The sequence below is a fragment of the Beta vulgaris genome, chromosome 6 (genome assembly GCF_026745355.1).
Source record: "Beta vulgaris subsp. vulgaris cultivar EL10 chromosome 6, EL10.2, whole genome shotgun sequence".
Classification (NCBI taxonomy): Eukaryota; Viridiplantae; Streptophyta; class Magnoliopsida; order Caryophyllales; family Amaranthaceae; genus Beta; species Beta vulgaris.
Genome location: NC_079207.1, coordinates 18,804,605 through 18,830,182, shown reverse-complemented (window position 1 = coordinate 18,830,182; position 25,578 = coordinate 18,804,605). Strand labels below are relative to the sequence as shown.

The 25,578-nt window shown below is 38.0% G+C and overlaps 4 protein-coding genes across 4 annotated transcripts; 3 read left to right on the top strand and 1 right to left on the bottom strand.

Annotated features, from left to right (window-relative positions):
* Positions 1-176: 176 nt before the first annotated feature.
* On the top strand, positions 177-2,372 carry LOC130591780 (uncharacterized). The gene is made up of 2 exons (XM_057395692.1): positions 177-495; positions 1,737-2,372. The coding sequence occupies exons 1-2, from the start codon at positions 484-486 to the stop codon at positions 2,370-2,372; spliced, it is 648 nt and encodes a 215-aa protein (XP_057251675.1). The 5' UTR covers positions 177-483.
* Positions 2,335-4,537, top strand: LOC125498843 (uncharacterized). Its single transcript, XM_048647139.2, has 3 exons — positions 2,335-3,690; positions 3,796-3,840; positions 3,921-4,537. Exons 1-3 carry the CDS (start codon positions 3,132-3,134, stop codon positions 4,535-4,537), a joined length of 1,221 nt encoding a protein of 406 aa, XP_048503096.2. The 5' UTR covers positions 2,335-3,131.
* Positions 4,538-6,477: 1,940 nt separating this feature from the next.
* Positions 6,478-7,920, bottom strand: LOC104907874 (uncharacterized). Its single transcript, XM_048645753.2, has 2 exons — positions 7,862-7,920; positions 6,478-7,131 (listed from the first exon to the last, which is right to left on the bottom strand). The coding sequence occupies exon 2, from the start codon at positions 7,129-7,131 to the stop codon at positions 6,478-6,480; it is 654 nt and encodes a 217-aa protein (XP_048501710.2). The 5' UTR covers positions 7,862-7,920.
* Positions 7,921-20,698: 12,778 nt separating this feature from the next.
* LOC104896087 (stress enhanced protein 2, chloroplastic) lies at positions 20,699-24,520 on the top strand. Its single transcript, XM_010682786.4, has 2 exons — positions 20,699-21,310; positions 23,906-24,520. The coding sequence occupies exons 1-2, from the start codon at positions 20,987-20,989 to the stop codon at positions 24,179-24,181; spliced, it is 600 nt and encodes a 199-aa protein (XP_010681088.2). The 5' UTR covers positions 20,699-20,986; the 3' UTR covers positions 24,182-24,520.
* The last annotated feature ends 1,058 nt before the right edge of the window (positions 24,521-25,578 follow it).

Below are 25,578 nucleotides of genomic sequence, written 5' to 3'. Positions count from 1 at the left end.
CTTGTGGTAATAGATATAGATGACTTCATCAGCGAGGATTAGGCAAGAATTTGGTTGATAACTGATGTCACTCTTGAGCCCTTTAGTGTTGGGGCTTATAGTTTTATACGACTCTTTACGTACGCAATAGTTAATACCAAGAATGCCAGTCTAAATAAACAAAGGGCTTTGCTAAACACCGCCCTGATATTTCCTATTTACGCCCTGTATTTTAGTACAAAAATACATGGTATTTTTTTTTAATACATGACATCCTTTCCTCTTTCCCTTTCTCCTTTCCTCTTTCCCTTTCTTTATTTAAACCCCCACATTTCCCATGTTTTCCACACATTTCACTTTCACTTTCCAAACTTTGTTTATTGGCTTTCTTTTTCAAGAAATTTCCGGCATTGACCAAGGTATTTGGAGGCGTTGACCAACATTGACCGGCGTTGACCAACATTGAGCAGCGTTGACCAATCAAGAAAAATTTCCTCCGGCGTAATGGCAAACAATGTGAGTTTTTTAGACCACGAAACTGGTCAGGCGCCTAATTTAGGCGTCTGACCATAGGGTCAGGCGCCTAATTTAGACGTCTTACCATATGGTCAGGCGCCTAATTTAAGCGTCTCACCATATGGTCAGGCGCCTAAGTTAGGCGTCCAACGGTATGGTGAGGCGCCTAACTTAGACGCCCAACCATATGGTGAGGCGCCTAATTTAGACGCCCAACCATATGGTGAGGCGCCAAATTTAGACGCCTGACCATATGGTTAGACGCCTAAATTAGGCGCTTCACCAGTCCATATGGGTTGACAATTTTAGGCGCCTAACTTGTTTAGAGTTAAGTCAAAGCATGATGTAGAATTTACATGTGCTTAAAATATCCGTTTAGAATATGTAAAACAATAATATCTTTACATGGTAGAATATTTGTAAAAATTTACTATGTTTTTGAGCTTAAATGTAGAATTTACATGAATATATGTAGATTTTTAGCATATTATAATACTTATACTTATATTTTCAGCAATGAATGTCTTATATGTAGATTTTTAGCATATATTAGAGTAGTTATATTTAAATTTCTCATTTGGATTTAACATAATAAATGTTCAATTACATTTAGATTTATACCTATAATAAGAGTTATATATAATTTTTAACATATTAGATGTAGAATTTACATAAAGTGATATATGTAGAATTAAATAATATTATAATAGTTATATTTTTATTTTTAACATGTTAGAGTAGTTATAATATAGTAGACATAAATTATTTAAATTATAATATTTTGCATATTATACTAGGTTAAAAGTTCATCCTAAATTATAAAAAACATGAAATATGAAGCAGTATTTTTTTTGGCTATGAATTGCTTACAGGCGTCCTAATTAGGCGCCTGTACCAAAGGTGAGGCGTCTAATCAAGGCGCCTGCACCATAGGTCAAGCGTCTTCTCTAGGCGCCTGTACCAATGGTGAGACGTCTAATCTAGGCGCCTGCACCATTGGTCAGACGCCTCGTTTAGACGCCTGACGTATGGTGCAGGCGCCTTGATTAGACGACTCACCTTGCGTACAGGCGCCTTGATTAGACGCCTCACCTTGGTGCAGACGCCTTTATTGGACGCCTCTCATCTGATTCAGGCGCCTAATCACCACTGCTGACTTGTATTTAGATATGTAATTTAACTATGTGATTTAGATATATAATTTATTAAATAGTTTCTATTACTTCTATGGTATTTACTAGGTTCCATATTCGAGCAATGATGGGGACGGGGTTAATTATCACGGTAGATTTCAGATAACTGATGCATTCTCAACGGTTAATGATGCGGTTAACCATCTTAATGAAATTGCAATTTCCATAGGGTTCGAATTGGTTATTGATTCGTATAAGCAGAATCCGACTGGTCCACTGCGTTGCTATTTGAAATGTTTTAGGGGGGCGAGATACTCGGGAAATAAGGTAGATCCGAATATTATGGTGCGACCTAATACATCGACAAAGTTTTGTGGATGTAATTTTATGATTAGGTTGGTTTTGGGGGACAAATGGCATGTGTCTATTCCGAATAGTGATTATGCTTTCCACAACCACGCATTCATAGTATATGCGGAGGGTCACAGACGGACTAGTGGGCTCAATGATGATGCTAGGCGGATGGTTAGACAGATGACTGATGCCGAGACCGCACCCAGAAACATTCAAGCTGCTGTAAATGAGGCATTCCCCCATCTTCACCAAACGATAAAGCATATATACAACGAGAGGTATTTTTACAAGATGGAAGGGCGTGAAGAACGGACTTCAGCTGAAAATTTTCTGTACCTTGCTCTTCGAAAAACTATGTGTATTGGTCATTACGGGATGATGATGGAGTGATCACTCATGCATTCATGTCTCATCCTGGTGGTACGAACGCATTTCGTACCTATCCATGGGTAGTTGGCATCGATTCAACATATAAAACGAATCGCTATGGTATGCCTTGCATTGAGATGATAGGGGTGGCACCGACAAATATGAACTTCCTTATCGCCTATGCCATAGTGAGGGATGAGAGTGCATACAGTTACCAGTGGGTGTTGCAGTGTCTGCGTATTCTAATTGGCGATGATGTGAGCCCGAGTGTCATATTTACAGATCGAGAATTGGGTTTGATTAGACCTATTAGGGAAGTTTTTCCAGCTGCTACTCATCTTCTTTGTACATGGCATATTAACAAAGATGTGGAGGCACGAGTTAGTAGATTATGTGGGGGGCGGAATTTGGAGAGCGATTTCGTGTTGGTCATTGGTGGAGTGTAGTAAATGCAAACACAGAACATAATTATGAGGTTGCATTGGGAAATTTGAAGTCTGCTTGGGCATGGAAGCCCTCCGTTATTAATTATGTTGAGACAACGTGGTTGAATCCACATAAGACCAAGTTTGCTAAAGCATGGACCAACAACGTGCTTCATTTTGGGAACACAACCACATGTAGGGTGGAGAGTGCACATGCAGCTCTGAAAGCGTGGCTACAAACTTCCACTTGTGCCTTGGATACGCTCTTCGCACGTGTTAATTTGTTCATAGATAGCCAGATGATCAAGATCAGGGATAGCTTAGAGAAATCTAGGGCAGAATTGGAAGACAACATATGATAGATCCTTTTCGTCATTTGGTTGGTCATGTCTCCCATTACTGTCTCAATATGCTGAAAATGGAAAACACTAAACGCCTAACCATGGGTAGGGAAGTGTTTGATTATTGTGGTTGTGTGCTTGTGTCTTCTTTTGGTATCCCATGTGCATGTGCCATACAACTTGCTATTAACGAAAACGGGGGATTGTATCTTGATGATATTCATCTTTTCTTCAAGAGTTTGGTGATCGGAGATGGTGTAAATGCATCGGATTACGCTAGTCAATGTGATCAGGATGTTGAATATCTTCAGGGATTACTTGATGAACTTTCTGAGGTTGATCCTGCGATTAGGAGGGGTATAGCAGCCCTTATTCGTCGGCAGTTACACCCAGAGGACGAGGGAGTTCAAGAGCCTCATGTAGTTACTTCTACGAGAGGTAGGCCTCCTGGTTCAACATCTACTAGACGTGACCCGAGTGGTTTCGAACATGCCCAGCACGAATTCCGGGATAGATCAAGGTCTCGTAGTCGTACTCGTACAACTACGACGACCCGATCTACTAGAGATGGAGGTACACATATTTACTGCAATTAACTTCTTTGATGACTTATTTAATACGTTTTTAATCAATCATATTTACTGTGTTAATTGTCTAACTCGTATTATTATATAACAGATTCAAGTGCAGCAAATCCATCGACTCGTACTAGTGGAGATAGAGGTACACATATATGAACTGATTTGTTATGTTATTTATCAATTTGATATACAAAAATACTCGTAACTCTTATTATGTAACAGATTCAAATGCGACAAGAACATTTGAACCGGAGAGATTTGAAAGAAGAGCAGATCCATTTCCTTACGCAGATAACGTACCCGATATCATCATCCCTTTTATAGTTGGGTGGAATGACGTCTTAGGTGATGGGAACTGCGGATTCAGGTGTGTTGCTGATGCTTTCAATGGTGGAGAAGATCGTTGGCCACACGCTCGTCAACACCTTTACAACGAAATTTCAATGAAAAAAATTTACGAGGATGTTTATGGAGGACGAGAGTACGTCGATAGAGCGAGAATTCGTATCATGCACACCAGAGGTCCTGCTCGTCGGGCACATTGGATGGAGTCTATTGCTGATTTGTATGCTGTTGCTACCTTGTACAATTGCGTTGTGATGTACTTTACAGTGGGGGAATCAGGTACTTTGTGGGGTTGCTGCACTATTCTACCATTGACTGCACCAGTCGAGGTCACACGACCATGTTATGAGTTTGTTATGGTACACCTTGGAGCACGTAATCAACACTACATCCGCTTATTCATGGCTCCTAATTTCCCGATGCCTCCAATTGCAGTACAATGGTTTGATTTGAGAGATGAAACTGGTAGTTGGATGGGAGACTTATTATGCTAGCCGGATTAATTTATGGAATGTTCATCATAGCATTAAAGTCGATATTATTATTGTAATTGAATATTAGAGTTAGTTCAAATGTAATTGTTATTGTAATATATATTAGAGTTAGTTGTAAGTTCATATTATTGTAATTAACATTGTACATACCTACTATTAAATGAAAGGACAGTTTATTAAAATCATGTTTGAGATTATTTTGCGTAGAAGTAAATAGATTTTAATCATAAACAAATTATACACAGTTATATAATCATAAAAATTGTACAAATAATAGATAATTATATTGATATAAGATGCAAATGAAGCACTAAGTAGTTACATGAAATATCATAAAGTCATGAAATTACATTCAAATGGATAGAAACAATATATATAAAAAAATATACACTAGAGTCAAAATAGATTTAGAATAAAAGACGTCAACCTCATACAATAAGATTACTAATCAATGTTAAAATACATATAAAAAAATAATCACTTAAAACATATCAAAATACAAATAAAAATACAAATCTCATTAAATCGATAATTAGTTCAAATAAAAATACAAAATATGACTACGTTCTCCGACGTCGATCCACACCACGGGTACGGTTCCATGCCTCATACCATCCAAACAGTCCATCAAATAATGCTCGAATATCATCGGGCAGATCACTGGTGTCCCGTTCAATAAACGGGTCCATCATACCGAAGATCGAAGCTAATACCTGCATATAGTAGTATATAACAAAGTTAGTATTCAAAATATAATTTTATTAACACTTAATTTTAATAAGTAATACATTAAAAGATACCTGATCTGGAACCAAACCCTCAACATAATTTGATCCGCTCCACCATCTGGCAACTCAGTCGCGGTTAATGATGAAACGATGGGAGTACGCATCATACCACTGCATGTAAGCATCTGTCGCCATCGAAGGAATGGGGCCTTTTGCAGACCACCCAACATAAGCTGTGAGCACGTGGAAATAAATCCCATGTCTGTCGCTGTGCGTAAATGAGAAGTCTACCCTTACCTATTCCCCAGCAGAAGGCCTATAGCAAGACTCCGGCTCCAAAATGATGGGGAACCTCCTGAATGAATCCAAGCTGGCGTTAAAGTACGATCTGGCATATACGGCTCACGATATCCAAGTATCGCAGCCACCCGTAGTACGTGCTACGAGGATAAGCAGATACCGGACATATACCATAAGGTAACCAATCAGGCTGCATGTCGTTCGTCTGATCCAATGCCTGTCGAATACTCAGTAGTCGGTCAATCCCCCTGTTCTCATGCCGAACCTCCCAACTCAGTGCCGAAGCAGATCCTATAGGTTCATCCTCCTAGTGCGGTTAGGCCGAAACATGGGAAATACTCGTAAATCCATGCCTGCAATAGCGTTGAGGCAACACAAATCTGGGCTGAATCAGCACGACTAGCTATGCAAGCTGCCTGTATAAATAGGCTAGTGTAGCCGCACCCCAAGAATACCGGCTCACATCCTGTGGGCTACAAGACAAAAACGACAGTGGCCAAGGACGGACTCGGTTACCACCTTATCAACGAATAGAGTGGCACCAAGGAGGGTCAGCATATATCCTCGAAACTGGTGGGTCGGCTCCGATCCGGAGCAAACATCTCTCTATCAAAGAATCAATGAATACACCACCACCGGACCAATGCGCCTTCAAAAAGGCGCTTCTCTCCATCCCAAATAGCTCTGCACATGAACTCTTCACGTCATCCCATGAACCAAAGTCACCTGTAATCCATCCATCTGATGGGATATGGAGGATAGAACTGACATCGTGTAGCAAGATACTAATCTCTCCAAAAGGGAGGTGGAAAGAGTTCGTATCGGGCTGCCACCTCTCGACAAACGCACAGATCAACGGCTGATCCAAATGCTCAAACATGATCTCAGGCAAGTGCCTCAATCCAGTAGCATCTACCATCCCTGAACCTCGGGTGTCATGCTAGCGTACCACGCCTGAAGCTTACTGCACGTCCTCTCCCGGTTATGACACTTCAACATAGTCCTCTCATCCTCCCCAGCCCAAACGCGTGCCGCTATGTGGCCTCCAAAACTAGGTATGACACTACCGTCCAACGGCCCACCTGGCCTAGCGTCACGTACTAGCCATGAAGTGTCCTCCTCCGCCCCCTTCCTCTTGCCCGGCCTACTACTCCCGGATCCCGGAGCATTGCACGATGCTCCATCTGAAGAACGTGCAAAACGACCACGAGAGGTACGTGGTTTGCATCCCCGAGACGGACGACCTTCCTCTGCGTCCGTTGATGGATGCTCCGGCTGACTATCGTAATAAGCACCCGCATCCTGATCGTCCCCCGCCATCGGGTTGCCTCTCCATGGTGAGTGAGGTCTCCACGGCTCAATGTCCATAATACTAGTAGGCAATGCAACAGACAAAGGAAGAATCTCTGGTACTTCCTCCGTTTCTGCACCTGATGAAGACTGAGTGCTCCTGAAAAGCAACTCTCTAGCCTTCCTCGATGAGATTGTCACCCCTCTATCATGAGGATGACGATGACCCGAATCTGTAGGCAAACACTTTGCTTTGCCTTTGTCTCGCCCACTCATCTTTGATTAAACGTATAACATTTAATTAAAATATGAATAATCAATTACATTCAATAATTAAAATTGTTCTAATATAAATATATTTCTACGCTTCATTAACTATATTTTCTATTATTTAATTCATTTTTCGCAATAATACATTTTCCAATTTTAATACACCATAATTAATATAATTTTGTAATTATTTTCTATAAAAAAAATAAAAATTAACAGCAATTCAGGCCCGTAAATTAAACTCCCAACCAGTGGTACAGGCGCCTAAATTAGGCGCCTGCGCCATTGGTGAGGCGCCTAAATAAGGCGCCTGTACCATTGGTGGGGCGCCTAAATTAGGCGCCTGTACCATTGGTGGGGCGCCTAATTGAGGCGCCTGCACCAATGGTGGGGCGCCTAAATAAGGCGCCTGTACCACTGATCAGGCGCCCAACAAAGGCGCTTCCTCCATTGGTTAGACGCCTAAATTAGGCGCCTTTCCAGTGGTTCAGGCGCCTATTCAAGGCGCCAGCCTCAATTTTACCAGATTTCATTCCTTTTGCGATGATTTCAAGCCTCTAAATACTCTAAACTACCAAGAAATTATCAAATACTGGAAGATTTTAATCAAACACCAAGAAATTTTAATCCTCTAAACTACCATACTTTCAATTTTAAAGGGTTTCAAACACATGCGATATATCAAATTCTACAAATACGATTTTTTTAAAAAAATTAAAATTTCAAATTAACTAACCTTTATGTCGCCGGAAATTCGAAGTTTTGTTGCCGGAGGATCTTGTCGCCGCCGCAACCTCGCCGGAATCCTCGCCTAGCCGGAAATTTGCTCGCCTAGCCGGAAATCTGCTCGCCGCCCGCAATAGTCCTCGCCGGAAATTTCTCTTCTCGCCGGAAAAACTCGCCGGATGTTTTCTTCTTGGTGTTGATGAGAGAGATGGAGTAAGAGAGTGGAGAGAGAGTGAGAAGTGAGGGAGGGTCAAGAGAGTGAGAAGGTGATGAGAGTGGGAGAGTGGGAGAGTGGGAGTATAAAAATACTCAAATACATACATTTTTTTTTTATACAGGGCGTAAATAGGAAATATCAGGGCGGTGTTTAGCAAATGAGTAAACAAACTCCAAGATTGATTCACGTCCTGACGTCCTACCAGCAAAATCAAACATTATTGTAACTACTATAATAATACTGTTTGTCAATGAGTATTTTGTAACGTAAGATACTATATATGTCGTCGACCATGTCAACCGTAGAGATTCTTTGTTTCTCTTTGGGAAATTTTGTAGCAGGGACCAATGAAATAGATAATATAAAAGGATCTCTAATAAAAACAAGTTGCAAAAACGAACATAAGTAATTTGTAGTCATCAGAAAGGCCTATAAAACCATAAATTAAAGAAACACCGAAATTAATATTAAGGTATTTAGTTTGAAAATCCAACTTTTTTTTTTTTTTTTGGTACATGAGTAGAGTTAGGACACCCTTCTCTCAAGGGAGTACCCTAACGAATCAAGGATTACATATTTTTGAAGGGTAGGGTCAGTGGACGGATCAATGTCAGCTGTGATAGCTGAACTAATGTGATCTTTTTTTGATAGAAGATCGTCCGCTACCGATTAGCTTCCCGGAAAATATATGTTTAATGGTATAGAATCTGAAATGATAAGAAGTTGTCGTATGTCTTCAATGAGAGTCTGTATGCCCCAGGGGCAATCATATTTCCCTTGTAAAATTCTGATAACAACTTGGTTATCTCCTTCAATGTATAAGTCTTGAATTTGGTGGTGGATGGCTAGTAGAATGCCATTTCTTAATCCCCATGCTTCCGCAACAAGAGCTGAGGTTTGAACAAACCGATAAGTTTGAGCAGCCACAATTTTCCCAGTAGAATCTCTAATAATCGCTCCAGCAGCAGCCAAAGAGCCATTTACTGACCCATCAAAGTTTAACTTATAATAACCAACTGGAGGTGGAAGCCATCTGACTGTGACTGTTCTTTGGGCCCTGTAAGATGGAAGAGAAGAAATAGTAAAAGAAAAATCCATCATAGTTCTTGTTTTCCATTCCAAATATAGGTGCCAAGCTCTGTAATAAGTTCGATTAGGATTAAGAGTACTATTTTCAAATACTAGTAAATTTCGTTCTTTCCAAATACTCCAGAGATTATAACAAAATAATTGTAATGCTTTTGGGTATTGTCGTAGGTTTATAAGGCATTGAGAAAGATCTTGGGGCACTATATTTCGAATTTTCTGTTGTATTAGCTGAGAATTCCAATATTGATAAATTGTAGGGCATTGGAAGAATAAATGTTCAATAGTTTCAGAGTTGGTGCGACAAATTGGGCAGATGATATCAGTCGTGATTTGTCGGTGTCTTAGGTTGGATTTAATTGGAAGCTCGTTTTGCAGGCATTGCCATAGGAAGATCTGGATTTTTGGAGCAATATCAATTTTCCATATCCAATTGTATTGCCATGGAATAGTATCAGGTGTAATGCCATGTGCTAACCAGGTAGCCGTTTTTACAGAAAATTTACTAGAACTAGTCAACCCCCAACAAGGTCTATCTGGGGTGGGGGAAGTGGGGATTGGAATTCCTAGGATCATGTGTACAATATGTGGGGGGACTAATTCGTTTAGGAGCGGAATATTCCATTGATTTGTAGGGAGTATGACATAATTAACGGTGAGTTCTACATTAGCAATCGAATCTATTCTAAGGTCTAAAAGTTGAATTATACTCTGATTTGCACACCAGTTATCTATCCAGAAGTAAATATTTTCACCAGTTCCAACTCTCCAACGTATACCTTTTCTTATTAATTCTCGTGATCGGAGGATACTCTTCCAAATTTGCGAGTCATTTGGTTTTGCTTTATACTCAAAAAAGGAAGTATTTCGGAGATATTTTTGACGCATAATGTTGGCCCAGAGGGATTGTTGGTCGTAAAGGATTCTCCACCCCATCTTGGCTAAGTATGCTTCATTAGTATGAGTCATCTTTCTGAAATTTAGGCCCCCATACTTTTTAGGTCTACAAATTTTTGACCATGCCAGTAATGGTAGTCCTAAGGTGTTGGACGATGAACGCCAAAAAAACTTGCGGTTAATATTATCAATTGTTTTGCAAATTTTCTTAGGAATTTGAGTGGTGGCCATAAGATAAGCTGGGGTAGATTCTAGGTGGCTTTGGATAAGCACTGATTTTCCTGCTTTCGAGAGACAATGATTGTGCCAATTGTTTATTTTGTTATCAATTTTTTGAGCTAAGTGATGGAAATCAGTGGTCATTGGTTTATAGCTTGAGAAAATAACACCCAAATATCTTCCCAATACAGCCTTTGGTGTCATATTAAAAATACCAGCAATTGCTCTTTGTCGTGCGTTGGGTATTTGTTTTGAAAACATGATTGATGATTTGTGAAAATTCACCAATTGTCCAGAATTATTACAGAAAGTTTCGATTATGTTTTTTAGGCGGTGGGCAGAATTCATATTTGCTTTACAAAATAATAGACCATCATCAGCGAAAAATAGTCCGGGGATAATTTGGGCTCGTGGAGCAAGTTTAATTTCGATTCCTGATTTTCTTGATTTTGATTCAGTGTCTAGTTGTCTGCATAGAGCATCCATACATAGGATAAAAAGATAAGGCGATAATGGGTCTCCCTGTCGAATGCCTCGAGTCGGTTTGAAAATAGAAGTAGACTCTTGATTTATGACTAGTGAATAAGAGACTGTGGAAATGCATTGCATAACCCATTTGATCCATTGGTTATGAAAACCATAACTTTGGAGGACCTGTTTTAAAAATTCCATTCTATTCGGTCGTAGGCTTTTTCCATATCTAGTTTAAGCGCGAACCATCCTCTTTTGCTTTTTGATTTATTAAAGATATTTAGAATTTCTTGGACGATGAGGACATTATCATGGATGAGTCTTCCAGGAGTGAACGCATTTGGGTAGGGACTAATAATTTTAACCAGAAGTGGTCGCAGACGTTCAACTAAAATTTTTGATATAATTTTATATAAAGTGGTACATAAGCTAATAGGCCTAAATTGATTTGGTTTTTCAGGAGTAGCAACTTTCGGGATCAATGTTATTAACGTATGATTAATACTACGCAGAAGGAAGCCGTGTTTGAAAAAATCATGAATCGCTTTACAAATTTCTGTTCCTAGAATGTCCCAGTACCTTTGGAAAAATTTAGCTCCAAATCCATCGGATCCCGGTGATTTATTTGGGTCTATGCTGAATATAGCATCTCTAATTTCTTTGTCTGTTATAGGTGCAATTAATTGGTGTTTTCAGAGTCAGATATTGCGTACAAAGATGAGGCAAGGATATGGAGCGAGGGTTTTGATGGGCGGATTTGAATCGTTCTTGAAATTCATTTAGGAATGCGTTTTTAATTTCATATGGGGAATCAACCCATTCATTGAATTGGTTTCTTATACGTAAAATTTGTTGTCGTTGGATCCTTGTTTTTATTTTGGAATGGAAAAACGAAGTGTTTCTATCGCCTTTTGATAGCCATTGTTTTCTCGAGTATTTTCCCCAATAGTTTTGGGTGAATGCTAGGAGACGTTCTCGTTGTCTTACTAGGCGGTCTAAGTGTTGTTCAATGTGAGGATGGCTAGGGAACTGTAGTAGTTGTTGTTGGACATTTTTCAGTCGATAGTGATTTTGGTCTAGCTTTTGGTGAATGTGACTGTAGTTTTTCTTTGCCCAGATTTTAAGATCTTGTTTAATGAACTGAAGGTTTCTGGTTATATTATAATATTGCGAATGTGAATGTTTCCGGTGCCAGTGCTTGTTAATAATTTTTTGTGTATTTGGGTCATTAGTCCAAGCATTTTGGAATCTAAATCTGGGTTGCTTTTGTTGCCTTATTTGTAATGTATCTAATATCATGGGAGCATGGTCTGAACAAGTGTAGGCATCATTGTGGACAAAAGCATTTGGATAATATGTTGCCCACATAGGAGAGGTTATACATCGATCAAGTTTTTCATATATATAATGATTATTGATTCGCTTTTTCCAAGAGAACGTGTTTGGATGACTGGGAATATCATGCGCCTGACAAGATGTGATGAAGTCAGAAAGAATTTGGCACCGTAAGGGGGTGGCACATACCCCACCTTTCTTATCACTTATGTTAAGGAGCTCATTAAAAAATCCAATTAGGCACCATGGTAGGTGGAAGATTGTGAAGAATTCAGTCATCTCTGCCCAAAATTGTCTTTTGTCAATGTGTTGGGCGGGGCCATATATACCAGTAAGCCAAAATGAAAATTGCAAGTTTTTTTTGCTGAATAAAGAAATGTGCCAATCGGGATGTTGATGGTTGTGGTGTAATTATATAAGAATCATTTTTCCATAATACCCAAATACCACCACTGTGTTCTATTGGGTCTATAATGTTGATATTATCAAATCCTAATGTGGTCATAATTTTATGTTTATTTATTCTCGAGCTCATTGTTTCTAGAATGAGTAAGATATCAGGATTGTATTTCCGCTTTAGAAAAAGTAGTTCACTTAGGGCATTGCGTTTTTTTGCGCCTTGAATATTCCAACTAACAAATTTCATGATATGGTTAGTGTTGTAATTTTATGCATTGTTTGTCAATTTTATTTGCTAATAGTGCCTCATTTATATTTATAACTTGTCTGGTATTTTTATATGCAGTGAAGAGAACTATTCTTTTCCATGTACTTAATTCTGTGATCATCCTGTTGTTTAGGATGCTTGTGGTTCTATTATTTCTCTTCCAATAGTGATATGTACCTTTATGGACAATTGCAATTCTCGACGAGCGCACATGTTGATAATTGAACTGAACATTTTTTGCTAAAGCTTTCAGATTCTCAAGAGAAAGAATATACATATATACATATTGGTGAGTCAATTGGAGATTCATAATTATCGAATTCCAGTATTTAATCTTTTTGAGAATTACACATTCTAGCAGAAACCAGAATGAACCAATTGTTTCATGGTCATTATTTGTTCGGTGAAGTTGTGCATAATAACTTTTCAACCATAAGTTTGTCGAAAGTAACATTTGGCAAAGACATAGTAGTCTATGGCAGGCATCGTAGGATGCTGGGCAAGGCGTAAGCCAATCCCGATTTTTGTCATTCCATATCCAGCCAATAGTTCTGCACCAAAGATATATGCAATGAGATGTATATCTAATATTTAAACGCAATGTACTATTTTTGGTTTTCCTTAAATAAACATAATAAAGTAAAGATAGTCTTATAAAGTACCATTCTCTTTCAAGACAGAATTTGGGCCAACTTACTTGTCCGGAGTTACAGATGCAAGAAATTTTACATTGAATTGATAAGTGCTTAAGTTGTAAGTGTAGATGTTCTACCACTTGCAGCCTATTTAGTGTCCTTGTTCCTACTGGGAGTAAATATTTGCAAGGATGAATATATATATACTTTTTCCTTACCCAAAACAGAATAATTTCTTGTATTTGACAACCATGAATTGTGTCAATTGGGGAGGACCAGCCTCTTAGGTGTATGGTGTTCATTGTAATTCGGCTGCTAGTATGCTCTTGAATAATACTATGAAAATCTGAGCTGAACCACCTTGTATCACAATATAATGCAATGTAAGGATAGAGTATGTCCAACACATAGCCTTTTAGCACAGGTGAATATTGACATATACAGGGGATTAACCAAAGGCTAAACATTTTAGAACATATATATATAAGTCCTTCCATATTGTACCATACAACTTCATTTTTTATTATAACAGGATAGTCATTGCATACTTTAGCATATAGTTCTACTACATGATTCGTTAGTATAGTAGAATTACCTAAATCTAAGTTGACAACTTCAGTAGGCAAAAAGGGGTCTGTGAAGGCATCCAAAAAAGACTTACAAAAGCTATTTATCATTGTTTCTTCATTATTTTTTCTTAATTTGCTTAGATGATGCTGAGTCAGCCTCATCTTCAGTTCGGCGTCTCTTGGATGAGTCAGAGGAGATTGACATTTATTTGTGGGGGCCTAAGGCTTCGATAAATAATTTATCTGCCTCTGACAGTTCACGAGCAAGTGCTAAATCTGATGCCGAAGGGCTAACCTGGTGGATATTAGATCCATATTCATTTAACATAGGAGGGAACTTGATGGGAGGATAGTAGTTTCCAGCATCTGTAGGACCTCAGCAACATGAGGATCTGCTTCATCTATTGTTTCCGTTGCTAAGAGAGAGTCCACCTCCTTATCAGTTAACAATTGCGTGGGACTAGGATTCTTATTAGGTTTAGGAACAATATCTGCCTTTCGTTCAGGAGGGATGGTTTGAGTTTCAACTGGGAGGTTAGCCTCCTTACTATCTGGAGCAGTAGCTTTTGTGGTTTCAGTAGGAGGTGGTTTAAAAAAGGAAGATTTTGCCTTTGAATTCTTTATGGTAGCAGGGGTACGACTTTTCCGCTTAGGAACCACCTTAATCCATCTGCCACTGGACTCCCATGAGTCAGAATCTGCTTGGTTTGAAGGGCATGGCTTGGTTGATGGGTTAATAGTGCTAGCCTGTAATTTGTCCACCACAAGCTGAAGAGTATGATTTGTTTTTTCCTTGCAAGAGTCTAAGGTATGCTCCTCAGATCCACACAAGGGGTATACCTCTAACATGCCTTCATATGTAAGAAAGATTTCTCTAGTAACACCATGAAGATTCACTAGCAAAGAACCAGGGACAGTTTGTAATACCTTAACATCTACACAAACCCGAGCATATCGAGCTCTAGTTCGTGATAGTGTGAAGTCATCAATCCTAATAATAGGACCAACTGATTTAAGCATGTATGAAAGGCACTGATTAGACCAGAATTCAAGAGGCAAAAGATTAAGACGTACCCATATTGCGAGTATGTGAATTTGGAATGTGAACGGGTTGAAAGCAGGTTGCCAAGCAAAAAGGGCTAGGATTAATCCTTGGACATACCAGGGCCTATTATTCCATATTGCTAATTTATCTTCATTGTTAGCAAACTTGAACATAATCCATCCATTTCCCATATCCACAAACGTCACATGACCTTTAATCATGTTCCATTGACGACGTAGTTTTGCTGTTACAACAGAGACTGGGATGGAGTCACCAAAAGGCTTACCTAGAAGGCAAGAAGCTGCTAGATCATTTAAGAGAGAAGGATCAGGTTCAGGGTTAGGGGGAGGATGAGGGCTTCCAGCCATCCCATCGTTCATGGGAAGTTTAGAAGGGTCAGTTGGAGGAGAATTATGGATAGGGGCATTAGTATGTTCAGGTGAGTGATGGGCAGCAGTATTGAGATTGTCAGGTCCCACATTTGAGCCTGATTCGGTATGGTGTTTAGAGGATGAGCTTGGTACTTGGGTTGAGCTATGATTTCGAGATGCATTGGAATTTCCAATCTCACCATCTGGTGATGAGGAGTGCATAGGTAAATTGGAACGTGGAAAGGATCGGACAATATCCGCATAGTTTGAGTTTTTTTCTGATTGATTTGCAGAAGACATATACAATGGTAGTTCAAAAGTAAATGGTGGAGAAGGAAGAAAGATTAGAAGGCTTATGTGATATGTTAGCTTCAGTATTCCCCAATTTATATACCCACCATTAAGTAGAGAAAAACCTAGCCACAATTCAAATATGCAGAACTTAGCATTATACATGAAGAGAGACAGTCTACAGGTGACAACACAACAAAGCTCAGTGAAGAGGGACACTAATCCTGGCTCATAATTCGCCACGTTACACAGTAATAAGCAATTTATCATAATTAAAAGTAAATTAGGAGCGAGGATTGGAAAACGTATCTGTATTGTCGTTTGATGATGGATATCCATTACTTGATTCATAAAAGCAAAGAAATTTTTCGGATCCCGTTGCGTTTTTTGGGATAGAACATCTATTTGAGATCCGCGCGTTGAAACTTCGGATTGTGTTCGCTCCATCTGGGTCAAACCGACTCGAGTCCGATAGAATTCGCCCTTTTGAACTCCATTTTGAGTTGGGAAATTGAAAATTTGAAGGAATTTGGGGGCAATAGGTCTCCGAATAGAGATGCAGGTGTCGAGATAATTGGGAAAAGTGGTTGAGAAGGTTGGACGTGGCATAACAATGGAGTTTGAGTTTGAAATTAGTGAGCTAGCTACAGCTATGGTGCCTATGGGTGTGAGTATCATGATGCTGCGTTAGGTGAATTTTGGACGGGACAGAAAGAAGGTTTCTATTCCTAACAAGGTGAGAGCATTTCTCTCTCTTCATTTACTGTATGATATGTTGCACGTATGCTTATAATATACTATCTCCGGTCTTTATTAGTTTATCTGTATTCCTTTTTGGGATGTCCCCTATTAGTTTACCCATTTCTTTTGTTTCTATTTTTGGAATGAGACCAACTTTCTATCACACATACATTCAACTTTAACATAAAATAATAGTTTTTCTTTCCTTCTATATCCCACAACATTGTTTCTCCTAAAACTTTATGCAAAAGAATTAGGTAAACTAATAAAGACCGGAGGGAGTACATTATATCAGTGTGCTCATTTATGCTTATCTATCATGCATTAATGGTATCTCTGTTATAACTCAATACTCCAAACTCTTATTCATAATTCATATACTTCCTTCGTAATGAAATAAGATGTATATATTAGGGGAAAAGGAGGCGAGAGAAGATTAAATAATCAAACTCCACTTTCATTATCATTGACCACCGCACTAAGCATCACCTTCACCACCAACAACCACCACAGTCACCAACATCCATCCCACCAACCACCGCCTTCACAAAAACCACCACTAACAACCACTACCCACCACACCCAATCAGCTTAACCACCACCCACCATCGCCTTCTCTCTATTTGACCAAAAATCCAGAATTTCGAACCAAAACGCCAAATATGAAACCCGAAATCCATATTTCGACCCCAAAATCCCGAATTCGAAACCCCAAACCCAAATTTTGACCCCCAAAATCCCAAATTCGAAACCCCAAACCCATATTCTGACCCCGAAATCCCAATTTTGAAACCCCAAACCCAGATTTCGACCCCCCTCCAAAACCCCAAACCCACAAAACTCAAACCCCAAACCCAAATTGCAACGGATTGACCCCCAAAACCCAATCTTCTCTATGTTTTGTTGCTCTTTTTTGCCATCTTCTCTCTTCATTGTTGAATTATGGGGTTGGTGGTCATGTGATGATTCGACTGTGATTGGCGGTCTAGTTCTGGTTGTGAATTAAGAGTGTGGTGGTGGTGATGTGCATCGGATTTGCGTTGTATGCGTGAAGAACTGACGCAAATGGTCATGAGCAAACAATATGTGTAGGATTATATTCAATGCCCGACACAAATACCCCAGCAAATGAATGGCAAGAGGATTTGCGTTGCGTGACCATAGACATCTGACACACATGATTAAAGCAGATTTGCGTCGAACGCGCTTATTATGCGATGCAAATCCTTGTATCAGGCGATTTGCGTCGAACGTAGAGGTCCATCCGACGCAGATGAGTTGGGCGAATAATGATTAAATAACCAAAAAGACTGAAATTGCATCGAATGATCTGGATGTGCGACGCAGATACCCATTTCTTTTGTTTCTATTTTTGGAATGAGACCACTAACTTTCCATCACACATACATTCAACTTTAACATAAAATAATAGTTTTTCTTTCCTTCTATATCCCACAACATTGTTTCTCCTAAAACTTTATGCAAAAGAAATGGGTAACCTAATAAGATCGGAGAGAGTACATTATATCAGTGTGCTCATTTATGCTTATCTAAAACCTCATGCATTAATGGTATCTTCGTTATAACTCAATACTCCAAACTCTTATTCATAATTCATATACTTCCTTCATAATGAAATAAGATGTATTAGGGGAAAAGGATGCGAGAGAAGATTAAATAATCAAACTCCACTTTAATCATTGACCACCGCACTAAGCATCACCTTCACCACCTTCACCACCAACAACCACCACAGTCACCAGCATCCATCCCACCTACCACCGCCTTCACAAAAACCACAACCAACAACCACTACCCACCACCCACTCAGCACCAACCACCACCACCCATCACTGCCTTCTCTCTATTTGACCAAAAATCCAGAATTTCGAACTAAAACACCAAATCTGAAACCCAAAAATCCTGAATTCGAGACCCCAAACCAAATTTCGACCCCCAAACCCCAATTTTGAAACCCCAAACCCAAATTCTGATCCCAAAACCCCAATTTTGAAACCCCAAACCCAGATTCGACCCCTCCAAAACTCCAAACCCAAATTACAATGGATCGACCCCCAAAACCCAATCTTCTCTATGTTTCGTCGCTCTTTTTCGCCATCTTCTCTCTTCGTTGCTCCTCTTCATAGTTAAATTATAGGTTTGGTGGTCATGTGATGATTCGACGGTGATTGGCGGTCGAGTTGTGGTTGTGAAGAGTGGGGTGGTGGTGATGTGCGTCGGATTTGCGTCGTATGCGTGACGAACTGACGCAAATGGTCAAGAACAAACAATTTGTGTTGAATTATATTCAATGTTCGACGCAAATACCCCCAGCAAATGAATGGCAAGAGGATTTGTGTTGCGTGACCATAGACATCCGACGCACATGAATAAAGCAGATTATCGATTGTGCGCTTATTATGCGATGCATTTCCTTGTATTAGGCGATTTGCGTCGGACGTAGGGCCTATCCGACGTAGATGAATTGGGAAAATAATGATTAAATAACCAAAAAAATAAAACTGCATCGAATGGGCTGGATGTGCGATGCAGATTGCCTCACAACATAAAAAGCCCACTTTAACTCTCACTTTGCCTCTCAGCCGTTTCCATCTCTAAACCTATATCTCCCTCATCTCTCTCAACCCGATTTGCCTCATCTTTCTCACCATTATCAAGTTAACTCTCATCTCTCTCACTGGTTCGCCTCTTATCAAGCAGCGACCGAGTCAATTCTACGGAGTATTAACGAGCAGCAATTTTCCGGTGAGAGGAAGGAGACATGAGTCGGTGAGACCTTCTTTTTGGTGCTTCGAACCAGATCGCAAAGTCACAACCTCTCTCGGAACCAGATCCCAAGGTTCTTGTTGTTTTTTCTATTTTTTTTTCTTTGTGTTCTTTTTTATTTTCTGTAATAAACTTCAACTTCTACAGAAACTCGGGTGGAGTTCAAAGGAAGGGGAAGGAATGGACTAGCTAATGCGATAGCCAAATAGGAAGAAGAAGACATAACGTTTTGAGTTGAAATTCAACTTATCTTCATTTTCTCTTTTTGATTTTCTGTAATTCAACTATACACAGTTACAAGTTGATTTTAAGTAATATTTGTAATTTTGTAATTTTCTCTTTTACGATTTTAGTAATTTTCAGTAATTTTCTCTTTTTAATTTTCTGTAAATCATGTCTTTTTTTGCAAACATATCATGTTTGGATTTTTTTTGCAATACAATTTGTGTTTGGAAACGACGCAGATTTTGCAATACATTCTGTAAATTTAAGTTTTTCATTTGTTTGGGATCATGATGTTTGCTAAGGATGCAGATACATTTTTTTAATAAAAAAGGCATGATTTGTGTCGTACATAGTGATAGATGCAACGTAGATTCATTTTTTTTTTTAACAAAAAATACATGATTTGCGTCGCACATAATGATACATGTGACGCAGATTCTTTTTTTTTTAAAATAAAAAAACATGCTTTGTGTCTCACATCGTGCTACATGTGACGCAAATAGCTTAAAAAATGGTTGGGGCTCACGGGTCATGTGTGTCGGACATCGGGTAAGTTCGACGCAAATAGCTCTGTATCTACGTCGTTTCCTCATCTGACGCACATTATGTCTCCCGATTTGCGTCAAGACATGTGTCGTCGGACTGTTGTCCGACACAAATGATGGTCTCAGGTCCGACGCAAATCGATGGTTTTGTACTAGCGTGGAAATGATGATAACGAGATAGGTAGTGGTAGTGGTGATGTGTGGAAATGATGAAAACGAGATAGGTGGTGGTGGTGGTGGTGAAAACAAGATGGGTGGTGATGATGAGTGGGGGGTTGTGATGTGTGGAATCATTAATATATATTAATGTGTTTGTGTTAAAATGGAATGAAAATTAGGATGTTATAGTTAGATTATTATTTTCTTATGTAATGACAATTTTGTAATCTTGTTGAAAAAACTTTACTAAAAGACGCAAGTTTTAAATTATTGCATTTTTTGTGCTACTTCAAATATAGCAAATGTTGCATTTTTTAATTACGGAGGAAGTATCTATTATCACTATTAACTCGGATTTTCGTTAATTAGAAAACCATCAATAACTAAGTGTAACATTTTCCTATAAAAATAGGTAGCGGTAATAAAAATAATATTGCCTAGCAACCACTCATTGAAGCTTCTACCAATCTAACCAAGACACCTTCCTCCTCACAAATTAAAGTCTATAGTACTACGTACTACAATATAATTCACAAAAGGTCAAGACAATACTATAAATTTTGAGCACACTCAAAACCTACCTTTATCTTCCTTCCCTTCCCTTCAAAGTATAACGTCCCACCACAACTATATGTTCCACAACGCTTGAAAGCAACCTCATAACCCCAATAAAAGTAAGCACGTAGCCAATCTTAACCCCTCAAACTCCTTACCCTTACGTGTACTCTTTCCATTCCTCCTAAAATTCCTTAATATTACCCTAAAACAAACAAAGAAAAAATCCAAACTTCACTAGTGTCTATTAAGAAAGATTCTTGTTAGTCTTTTCATTTGCTTCATCTCCGGGCTACTTGTAATAATCAATTTTAGGTTCAATGGCGGCGGCACATGCTGTGTACTGCGAGCTGCTACCACCTAGGCAGACGCCGAGGGTGGCGGCTGACTCGTCGAGCAGCTCAGGTCAGGTGAAGATCATCCTACAGCCACGGCTGTGCACGCTCAGATCATACGCTTCGGATCGTGGAAACGGGGTAATCAAGACGATGATCATCACCAAATCAAAGGACAGTAGTAGTGGTGTTGATGATGGTACTGATGAGGAGGAGTTGTTGTCACCGTTTTTGGTGAATTTGTATGAGTATATAGAAAGTAGTAAGAAGAGCCAGGACTTTGAGATCATCACTGGTCGCCTTGCTATGGTACTTTTCCCTCCAACTCCGATCCCTTTAATTTTTACCTAGATCTTAGTATCTTACTGCATGCTTTACATCAATTTCTACATCATTTTGAGATGAACAACAATCCAATGAAGATTCTTCGAGATATTGGCTGAATTTAAAATATGTTGCATAGATTAGGAAAATAGCATGTAGCAGTACTGTTTGATCTTCTCTTTCTTATAAGAGAATGTTACGCTTTAAAAAATATTCCGTCTAACCCCTTTTCTGAACTTTCAGATCTCTTTTTCGAAGACAAATCTTACAAACTCTAACCAAAAAATCTCACCATTAGAGCTACCTGAGATCTCGATTGTTAGATACTTTTTCATGTCGATTTGAAGTTCAGACTATCAGCTTTCATAGTTTTTATTATTAGGTAGCTACAAATATCCATGATTAAGAATGTTTGTTTAACACTATGCAAAAAGTAAATGAAAAATTCTAAAGGGGACATAGGGAGGGGATATATTAGTATATAAAAATTCTAAAGGGGACATAAGGAGGGAGTATATTAGTATATACTTCCTCCGTTTCTTTTTAAGTGACACATTTGCATAGTGTTTACTATTCATAGTTTAAACTTTAATTAGCTTTGATGATTTACATTTAGGAAAAACATAGTCATGTGGGATCTTGTTAGTTTCGTCTGAATGTGAATTTTTTTAATATCAACTTTGTATAATTTTTACTTATTAATAATTGAAGATATTAATGGTTAAAATAATGCATTGACAAACGTGAAAACAAGAAATGTGTCACTTCAAAAGAAACGGAGGAAGTATATATAGATGGAAAACAAAGTGTACTAGATAGGAGTATTATTTTATTAGGTTGATGCTAATTACTAATTAGTTTATTTTGTGAAGTTTTGGATGGTATGAAGATTTGAGGGATGAGACCAAATGACATCTATATCAAATTCCTTTGGCTTTTTATATAACCAAAAACAAAATGTCCTTTCATCATATTCGTCTTAAAATACTTTTGGAATCTTCGACAAAAATAAGTTATTAGGAAAACTATAAAATTACTTTGGTGTTTACCAATTTACTGTATTTATAAATTATAAGGTGGTGTTGCATATTAAGTAGATAATAGGACTCATAGGAGATTGTAGTGTGTGTCAAGGAGGCCAAAGATTAGGCAATTTTGGAAACAATACAGGGGACCGGGATTGGGTGCTTTTTATACAAAAAGGGTGACTTCCAATTTGATACTTGATAGTTGTCGTTTAAAAACATAGAAAAAGTTGAGCAATTCACGAAAAAAATTTGATAGGTAATCAACAAAAAAACATACTTGCGTATAATATTATTGGCTTATTGTAGGTGGGCACGTGGTCCAATGAAGACGACGAAATGACATTCAAAGGTGGTAGTCTAGTAGATAAGGATGATTTCAAGAAAATATCTTTTACTTTTCGAAATTGAGACGCTTGGAAATTAGGATTTATTCTTGATAGTTGGTACATTCGATGGATGAATTTTTGCTATAGAAAAATTTATTTCGCTTAGATTAAGAGAATTTTCACAAATAATGAAGACGACAATACTTTCGAATAGAGATTAATATGTGTGATATGTCATATCTGGTTATTGTTTTTTAATAAATAACTAATCTCTATTAATATAAGGGAAGGGGAAGCTACGGTGTCCCTGAATGAAAAGACTATTTTACTCCTTTTGCCTTTTTAAATTACAAATTCATTTACAAACCAAAGGGGGGCCTTCAAACAAAAATACCGAAAATAAAATTATAATTAACAATCACTCACAAGTCAACTAAATTCATAACTTGCATAATTTAAATTATACAAATTACTCAAATTAGGAAACTTTACAAAAACTAAAAAAAAAATTATCTTACAATCTACAACCAATCCATTACAACGTCAATACATACTCACAAACACATCCACAAAAATTTTACTTGAAATCTAAGTGTCCACTTTCTTCACTATCTATATATGAAGTAGTGTACTTAATTCAAAAATCAACTAAAAAATTATAATATTAGAAATCCTTAATAAATTCAATAAAATTTCTATTTTGTTCATAGAATTTAACTTTAAGAAGTAAAAAAAAAGACTGGTGAGAAACTTAATTGACAGAGACTAAACCAATCAAATTTTGCAACTAAAAACAATTATACTTCGTATGTCTAACGTTCAGATTTTGACTTTTACTGATGTCAAAGAAAACCGAGTTTCTGACTTGAAAAAAATCCAAGCAAGCATCGCGTGCAAAAAATGCTAGTAACTACTAACTAATAACTAAAACTTGTATATATAGTGATAAAAATGAACATACCTGGGTATACTATTATCAACTTATTGTTTATTGTAGACACATAATTTGTACTCTCAAGTCTCAACTATATCTCTTTTAACACATGTAACTAAGACGTGACAAACTTGGATGTATATGATCGTTGACTATATAATTCTCATGCATGCTAGAGATAATAATTTTGCCAATGATTGTAAATAAAAAATGACATCATATATCCGAAATTAGAGGCTTATGTAAGTAAAGAACGATGGTCAGTGAATATTCTTAATGTTCTGTTTTGTAGATAGTGTTTGCTGCGACAATTGGTGTGGAATTAACGACAGGCAATTCCGTGTTCAAAAAAATGGACGTGCAAGGGATAAGTGAAGGCTTAGGGGCGTGTTTGGCGGCAATCACTGCGGCGACGGCTTTTGCTTATTCTTCCAGTGCACGGAAGAAAGTAGGTCGTATCTTCACCGTCAGTTGCAACGCCTTCATTGATACCCTCATCGATAACATCGTTGATGGCTTGTTTTATGAGAATGAAGAAGATGATCAATCCAACGACAACAATCTATGAATCAAAACTTAATCTACTATACTGAGATTTACTCTCGTATAATAGAAATTCAGCCTTGTGTATAGAGGACTATGTAGTATACATGTATGTATATATAGAAACTAGAGTTAGTTTGACTATACAATGCAATATGTCATAGCGTGCATTTATATTTGGATATGGAGTGACTAAATTTTTATAGTTAGGGAGCTGTGGTAAAAGTTGGTTTTTTATTGGCTATATGTAAAGAGTTTATGACGTATGCAATGCCAATCCATTGTAAGATTAAACTATGTTAGACTATTTACGATGAAGTTATTCTATCTTTTTCAATATACTTTTAAAGGGTTACAATTATTATATTGGGTTTTTTGACATGCATGCAAAAGGCACATGTTGGTTCCTGAATATGGATCCATCTTGTCATTACAAAAAATTAGGAGTTGTGTTATACTCCCGAAATTATTCACACTTTACACTTTGACCATTGACAAATGAAAGTTGATATTTTAAAAATATACATGAAAAACAAATATATTATTGTATACGATTGCAAATTTAGATGGAAGGAAAGAAGTAAAGTAGTTATTCTCCCCGGTAACTAATGTACGTTAATATTTAACGTAACCCTCCCTTGAAAGACAAGATAAGCTCTCTACCCGATAGAGAATCTCCACCCTATTAGGTCGGTTCTCCCCTGCGATGGTGCCTCTCTTTGGTTATGGCTGAAGAGATCTCAAATATAGTTTCGAAACCTTCTATTGACGATGAGGAAGAAGCAGTTTTAGATATGGATTCTTTAAACCCTAATACGGAGAACTCGAATTTGTCGCTGGTTTTTATTGGCAGACTTTTGTCGGAAAGACCGTATAATGTTGACGCATTTAAGTGTACAATCACTGGTGTTTTGGGCCCTGCATGGTTTAGTCATCAAAACCCTCAGCTCTAATCTTTATGCCTTTCAATTTTTTCATTGGCGGGACATGATGAAGGTTATGGAAGGACGTCCTTGGTGCTTTGGTAACATGTTGATACTTCTCAAAGAAGCTAATAGTGATGAACAACCTGATCAAGTATTTATCATTCAATCTCCCTTTTAGGTTCGCATTAATAATATTCCCTTTAATTGTTCTAATGAGGTAACTAAGGCTTTGATTGGTAATATGGGTGAGGTTTTGGTGTTGGAAGAAGATGTTTTAAGGATGGAAGATATCATAGAGCTAAAGTATTACTTGATGTAATTAAACTCTTACGTAGATTTCGGAAATTGAAAGACAAAAAAGGAAGGGAAATAAAAGTGGATTTTGCTTATGAAATATTTCCCTTTTTTTTTGCTTTGCTTGTGGTATTATGGGGAGTTCGGGCATAATTGTCATCTTGTGCTCGAAAAGGAGAAGCAAGAAAGGCTTGGATGGGGG